Below are 7,477 nucleotides of genomic sequence, written 5' to 3'. Positions count from 1 at the left end.
AGGGCGGAGTTAGCTGAGAGAAGGAAAGGCAGGTCCAAGTGTGCTCTGGAAAGGTGACCTTAAGTAGGGGTGTGGTGTGTGCCGGCGCCCACGCGGGTACCTTCACACTTCTGGGCACCTGCCTGGAACATGATCTCCTGCCGTCTGGCGCTAATCTGAAAGTTTAGAGCAAACCCTGGACAAGGTCACAGGCCCAGGCAGAGCGGAAGGCAAGGGCCCCAAAGTAGCCTTCATAAAAGTGACCAGCTCTTCAGAGAGAGGAAACCCTGCCTGGGGACTGAAGCATCCTGGGAGGCTTCCTGGAGGAGATGGTCTCCAGGTTGGGACCCAAGGATGAAACAGGCAGGAAGGAGAGGCAGGATGGGGTGCAGAGGAGGACAGGCCTGGAGAGCCTCCAGGCCAGCTGTGCCCTGACCTGTGTACTAGGGTGCAAATGGGGAGTGTGAAAGTGACCCTCTCGCCCTCACCCACCCTGCAGCACTTTGTCCAGGAGCGCCGCAATTCCCCAGCCACGCCAGGAGGCAGTCACTGACTGATGTCACAGCTCCCCTTGTGACTGAGCTGTGGCCAAGCTCACCAAGAGCTGACCAGTCTCACTCAACTGCTGCTGCTGTCAGAGCTATGTGTCCCCCATCCTAAGACTCGGCCTCAAAGTCCGGATGTCCGCCCCTCCAGAAAGTACCATCTCCCAGCCATAAACTGTGGGAGGCCTAAGCTGAGTGTGCTCAACTCTACCGCAAGGTTGGTAGTTTGAAACCCACCCGGTGGCAACGCAGAAGGTAGGCTTGGCAGGCTGCCTCGGTACAACTAAGGAAACCCAACGGAGCTGTGCTGCTCGTTAACCCACAGGGTTGTTGTGAATCAGAACCGACTCTAGGGTGGCAGGTTTGGGTTTCTTGTCCCCTCCTCCCTGTTGTTAGGTGCCATCGGATCTGCACAGACCCATAACGACCTTATTATGCACAAGAGGGAAACACTGCTCTGTCCGGGGCCAGCCTCACAACTGCTTCCATGCCGGAGCCCATTGTTGCAGCCACTGTGGCCATCTGTCTCCCGGAGGGCCGTCCTCTCCTTCGCCGTTCCTCTGCCAAACGTGATGTCCTTCTTCAGGGACTGGTCTTTCCTGACAACATGTCCAAAGTGTGTAAGATCCCATCTTTGCCTTTAAAGAGCACGCTGGCCCTACTTCTTCCGAGACAGATGGGTTTTCCCATTGAGCAGTCCTCAATCCTTTCCAAATTTCCTAGCACCACAATTTAAGGCGATTTCCCACCGGCCTTCTTTATTCGATGTCCAACTTTTCCACGTATGGGAGGCAATTGGAAATACTGTGGCTTGGGTGAGGCACCCGAGTCTTCAAAGTAACATCCCTTCTCCTCTAGGTACTGGTAACAAAGACGGACAGTGCATTGAAGGTAACTCTGTTACCTCTTGAATTTGTGTGTACGTCTGCGCATGCTCACGGATGGGGCTCCTACCCTCCATTCCTCTGGAGACAGAAGGTTATCCTCATTAGGTTAACGACTCATAGGAGTTCTAAGTAGACCCACTTCTGAGTTCTCAAAACAAAACAAAACGTCTTCCAGGAAAACCCCAAACCTCAATTCCGATTCAGGAATGACCCGATAGGTTTCTGAGCCAATCACTCTTCCCAGGAGCAGCTCCATCTCTCCTGGGGGGAAGGCTGGCGCAGGTGCTGTTTAAAACCAGGGAATGAGGAGGATGCAGCAGCACGCTTCTACCAGCAGCTGCCATCCACGCAACTCCAAATCTAGGAGCCCGCCCCGCACGTCAGAACAGAACTATGCTCCACACGCCTTTTCGGGAGCCCTTGCCAGGCCTTTCTTCTCAGGTGCCTCTGGGTGGAGCCAAACCTCTCAGGTGTCTGCCCCCCGTGGCGGGCGAGTCAGATTTGCACCCCCTGAAGCTCCCCAGTCTCTAGGGAGAACATTAACTACTGTGAGTAAACCCGGGCAAGACCCTTTACACCGTTTCCTCCACCAAAAGTTTCTCATGTCGAGTGGAGCCCTTACATTTTCAAGATTCTGCCGCAGAGACTATGGAGGGCTTAGAATTCCGGCTCCGTCCGTACTCGGACATTTAAGGTACTTGTAGCCGGGCACCGCGGGACCTCCGCCCTAGGCCCCGCCCAGCAGCCCGGCTGGGGATCAGTGCGCGTGCGCGCGCGCGCGGACAAGAGCGAGGCCGGCGCGCGGCGAGAGCGGCAGGATGGCGCGGGCTGGAGCGCAGCGGACCGCGGCTGTGGGCCTGGCGCTGCGACTGCTGCTGGGTCTCGGGCTAAGGTTGGAGGCTGCCGCGACCCCGACGGGGACCCCGATCCCGATCCCGGCCAGTGCCTCGTCGCTGGCCCCAGGTGAGTGAGCCCCTTGCTGCCATCCTCCGGCAGCCCAGGGCCCGCCCTCGCGTGCCGGCAGCGCCTCGCTATTGGCTGCGCTGCCTGTCCATCCCAGACACTCCCCCCCAACACGTGGCTTTTGACGTCTTAGCTTCGGTGCAGGTAGGAGACCTCCGTCCCAGCCCCCCCTCCCCCCCCCCCGCTCCGTCCCCTATTCCTTTCACTGCCACCCGCCCGCCCTGCTGATGCTCCGCACGTCCTCTGCTTCCTTGCCCCCCATTGTCACCTCTAAGCTGCCCTTCATCTAGTCTGGCCAGGAAGGCGCCTCCAGGAGCAGCTGCGCCTCCAGGCCCCCTCCACAGCCCCCCCCCCAGCTACCAAGATCACGTGGCTGCGTTTCCTCGGCGACACCCCCACCCCCCACACCCACCCCACCCCTAGTCTCGGCTGCCTGCTGCTTTTCCCCCTCTGGCTTTAGACAATGCAAGCTGCCCCCTTTCCTGTGAGGACTAAAGCATAAGTTATTATCCCCTCCTGGACGCATTCATTCTCGCCCCAGTGACGGCAGTGGCCTTCGCGGAGGTCCTCAGCCACGCTCCCTTTTGAGGCCTCCAGAGGGTGAGAGAGGCCTCCTGGGCCCACAAGTGTCCCTGATTTCCCTGTGAGGGCATCACACTGCCACCTAATTCAGGGGCATCTCCCATCCTTCCCTCCCGACAAACAAACAAACCAACAAACAAATACACCCACTGCATGCCGTTGATTCTGACTCCTAGATACCCCATAGGGCAGAGTAGAACTGCTCCCTAGGTTTTCCAAGGCTGGAAATGTTTACAGGAGTACACCGCCCCATCCACCCCCACCCCAAGTCCCTGCCTTTTCCCGCTAAATGGTCCTGGGTTTTTGGGGGGTGCAGGCAAAGCATAAACCTCTACCTACAAGCCATCTCTATCCCCAGGACGCAGAACAGGTTGGGGCACCTAGCATGCCCGTTTCCAGATGAGGAAACTGAGATTGGAAGGGAAAGTCACTGTTTACCACAGCTCCTGCCTGGCCCACTGCTCTGTGAGACTGTTTGTCCCACTCTGCAGAGGGTCTTCCCCATCAGCTGGGTGGGGGCTTCTTCAGGCTGCAGGTAGCTGGGCCTGGGGAGCAAGTTGTGTCCGGAGACCGGCAGAACCCCCCGTGGGCAGGGAAGGAAGCTGGGTTCCTGGACGTCCCCAACCCTTCCGGACTCCAACCGAGGGCCGTGTTCCGCATGGCCTGCAGCCCTGGCCTGAGTGTGGGGGGAGGGTAGGCGGACAGGTGGACCAGGTGCAGAAATGAGACAGCTGGGGGTCCACTTTTCAGTCTGTTCTGGGGTACCAGCCCTGCTTTCCCCAGAGAATGATTTCAGTTACCCCCCTGCCTCCATGTTGCTGGCTCAGGTACCAACCCTTCCAGACCCAACATTCCCTGACAATCCAATATGGCTCTGATTCCACCCAGACTTAAGTCTGGACCCCGTGTGACCTTTGTCCACTTATTAGCAGGCGCAGCTTGGGGGGAGTGGGGTGTGAGGTCAAGGAGGATATGATCTTGACCTGTATTGAGTGGCCAACCCACAGGGCACCAAAGTTACCGGTTTGAAGACTGTTCTTGTGAGCAGGCAGATTCATAATTGTGCAAATGTTAATGTGCTCGGCTGCGATCCAAAAATAATTGGTGGTTTGTGCCCACCGGAGGTGCCTCTCAAGAATGGCCTGGCACTAGTCTCTGGATCAAGCCTCCCAGGGTGGCTAGCTGGCCATTTGGAGCCTGGTAACGACTGGGGGACCAAGGGGAGACAGCTTCTAGCTCTGTAGCGCTGGCCTGGCCGCCCTCAGTATCTGTAGAAGGAACTGCCTGGAGGAGCCTGGGTGAGGGGTGTGAGCCCCATGCATGCTCAGCAAGAGGCAGCGCCAGTTAGCTTCTTCCACTCCAGCTCCTTGGCCTGTCTCTGGGTGGTGGCAGCCTGCACCCCTATGTACCTGGCATAGGGCCTGGACTCGGGTAAGGGAGCCCCAGGCCTCACTTGGCTCGTCCTGCAGACCCCAGTGCAGTCTCGTGCCCGCCCACCAACTTCCAGTGCCGCACCAGCGGTGTCTGCCTGCCCATCGCCTGGCGCTGTGACAGTGATCGCGACTGCTTGGATGGCAGCGATGAGGACGAGTGCAGTGAGTGGCCACAGTCCCCCGAGGAGGGACCTGTAGGGGGCGGAACTTGAGGGGTTGAGTCTGAAGTTGGAAGAGGTCTCGGGTGGGTCTGGAAAGGAGCCAGGGCCATGCCTGTGGGGCGGAGCCTGTGGGAAAGGGGGGGCCTATTGGACGAGTTGTCCGTGGATGTGTTGTCCAGGATGTGGCTTTCAGGGGATTGGGCATTGATAGGCAGGGAGAGCTGGGATGGGATTTGGGGTGGGTGGAGCTTGAAAATAAGGTGGGATTTGTAGGTGTCTAGCTTAAGACGAGGTGGGGCTTAGGCAGGGAGCCAAGCTAGTGGGGTCACGGGAGGAGCTAGGGACTAGGCATCTTGCGGGGTGGGAGTCAACTGTCCTGGGTGGTCAGGCTTGCAGGGGGCAGGGCCACAGGAGGACTCGACCCTCTGCGTGGGGATCCTGATACTGTGCCCCCGACTATCCAGGAATCGAGCCCCCAGGCATCGAGCCGTGTGCCCAAGATGGGCAGTGCCCGCCACCCACTGGCTGCCCGGGTGGTCAGGGTAAGAACTCTCCCAACTGCGGCCCCCGGCCCTGCCCGGCGGGCGAGGTGCCCTGCGCGCAGGGCGGTGACTGCATCCCACGCACGTGGCGCTGCGACGGCCACCCGGACTGCCCTGACTACAGCGACGAGCGAGGCTGCGGTGCGTGCCCGGGACCCGGGCGTGGGGCTGGGCTGGTGGTAGACAGGGCACGTGCCACCGAGCGAGGCGCGGGGGCGTACATCTGCCGGCACCTGCCTCCTGGTCCCGGCACAAGGCACGCTCAAAACCCAACCCACTGTGACTCACAGCGACCCGACTGGGGAGGCTAGAGTAGAGCCGCCCCCGGGGAGTTTCTAAGGCCGGAGACCTTTATGGAAGCCGCCCGCCACCTCTTTCTCCCGCGGAGCCACGGGTGGCTTCTAACCCCCAGCATTTTGGATGGCAGCTGAGCACTTAACCGCTGCACCGGGACTCCGCCCTGGCTGGGTGTGGGTGAGCCCCACTGGGCTCCCAGGAGTCTGGAACCCCATGACGGGGCATCCCCCGCCCTAGCTACTGAATGCTTCTGCCCCTTGTAGGGACCACTGAGACCGTCCTAGGAGGGCACGCTTCAACCACTATGACCCCAATGATACCGGAAGGTGTCACCTACTTCAGCGACCCTGAGGATGAAGGTCAGGATGAGGACCAGGCCGAGGGCCAGTCTGAAAACCAGAGCGCCATGGGGGTCATCGCAGCGGCTGGTGAGAAGAGTATCCCTCCCCACTCCCACACACTGCACACCCTGGGGCTTGCAGTAGCCGATCCAGAGCAAGGCTTGGGGAAGCTGGGGGTCGTTTGGAGCTCTGTGGGCCAGTGGGCTCCTCTCCTCTCACACACTCTTCTGTCTGTCCACCCCCCCACAGCCGTGCTGAGTGCAGCCCTGGCCGCTGCAGCCCTCCTGGCCTTGTGCCAGCTCATCGGGCCCGTGCGGCACCTGAAGGAGACCCTGCTGATGTCAGAGAGCAAGGCCTTCCTGCTCTGAGGCCCACCCTGGCGACCTGCTTTCACCTGGCCCGCCCTGCATCGCCCTGCGAGCCCTCCTCTTCCATCAAGCCCTCTCTGCACTGACCTGCTGCTACTCCCCCAGGAGGGGGCACTGAGTCGAGATGGAGGACCCGCGGGCAGAAGCTGGGGGGCAGCTTTGGGGACTGGCCTCTTCTGAGGAGCTAGCACCCTATTCTTAGCTGCCCACCGGCCAGGCCCTGGAGCTTGGGGTGGTCCCCAGAGGCTTCCCTGGGTGGGAAGGGCCAGACAGGACCACACTCGCCCAGGATGGGTTGGCTTCCAGCCACTCCCAGATCCCTTAGTGGGGTGGGACAGCCCCACAACGACACTCCTGCTGCCTTGTCTGAGAAGGGTGATTAAAGGTGGCTCCCTCTCTGTCTGTCTGGTCCTCTGTCTTTCCGTCTGGGCAGCTGGGGGACCTGAGTAGCAAGTAAGGCAAGGGCAGCCAGGTCCTGGGCGTCCAGAGTTTCGCTGCCACCACTCTGCCCTGGTGGAGTGCCCAGTCACATCCTCAGGTTCAGGTGAGATTGGTCAGGTAACAGACAGCATTCCTGGGAGCATCTATGATGAAGGGCCAAGCTCAGCCTGGGTCTTCCCCTCTCAGAATTCCTCCTCGGTGACATGGAAGCTGGGCATCCCAGCCTCGGTGCCAACCAGCTGTGACCTCCAGTTTTCTCATCTCTCAATGGGGCATTTGGTGTCCCCATGAGAGACCTCCATGACATCTTTTGGTGGGCCAGGAATCCCTCCAGCTTTCCCCTCCAGCCAAGCTCTGGGGGAGCATCAGCACTAAACCCAGTTTCCTCTTGGGCTATGAGCCAGGCCCCCACCCCCATCCTGGTGGTCAGAGAATCTGATGGGGATGGAGGCACAGGGGGCACCGGGGGCCTTCCTGGAGGTGGTTGAGCTCAGCTTTGGGCCCCTTTCCCATTGGGATCTGGCCATCATGCTGGGGATGGCGTTATCGGCTGCGCAGGGTCAGTGGGAACTGTGCCAGGATATGGAGGGGTACTAGTAGCAAGGTGGGTTATGTGTTGGGCTGCTAATCTTAAGGTCAGCAGGTCGGCACCACCAGTCTGCGGGAGAAAGAATGACTGTCTCAGGAACTCACAGGGGCAGCTCTGCCTCGTCCTGTGGTGTCACTATGAGTTGGAATGGATTCGATGTGGCCTTTGTTTGGAGATGGACGTCCGAGTAGCCTGGCATCTATCCTAACCTTTCTTAATCTCCAAGCTTCCAAGAGCCGGACTCAAGGCCCATCTTCCATTACTCCTGCCTCGTTAGCTAAGCACAGACAACCTAGCCCACTGGGATGATAGCCACTGTAGATGCATGCCCCCCCAGTCCATTTCCACT

The 7,477-nt window shown here is 59.8% G+C and overlaps 1 protein-coding gene across 1 annotated transcript; it reads left to right on the top strand.

Annotated features, from left to right (window-relative positions):
* Positions 1-2,100: 2,100 nt before the first annotated feature.
* CD320 (CD320 molecule) lies at positions 2,101-6,496 on the top strand. The gene is made up of 5 exons (XM_075546206.1): positions 2,101-2,374; positions 4,426-4,551; positions 5,015-5,233; positions 5,653-5,817; positions 5,980-6,496. Exons 1-5 carry the CDS (start codon positions 2,230-2,232, stop codon positions 6,096-6,098), a joined length of 774 nt encoding a protein of 257 aa, XP_075402321.1. The 5' UTR covers positions 2,101-2,229; the 3' UTR covers positions 6,099-6,496.
* Positions 6,497-7,477: the final 981 nt, after the last annotated feature.

Source organism: Tenrec ecaudatus, chromosome 1, assembly GCF_050624435.1.
Source record: "Tenrec ecaudatus isolate mTenEca1 chromosome 1, mTenEca1.hap1, whole genome shotgun sequence".
Taxonomy (NCBI): Eukaryota; Metazoa; Chordata; class Mammalia; order Afrosoricida; family Tenrecidae; genus Tenrec; species Tenrec ecaudatus.
This window is presented reverse-complemented; position numbering and strand designations above follow the sequence as displayed.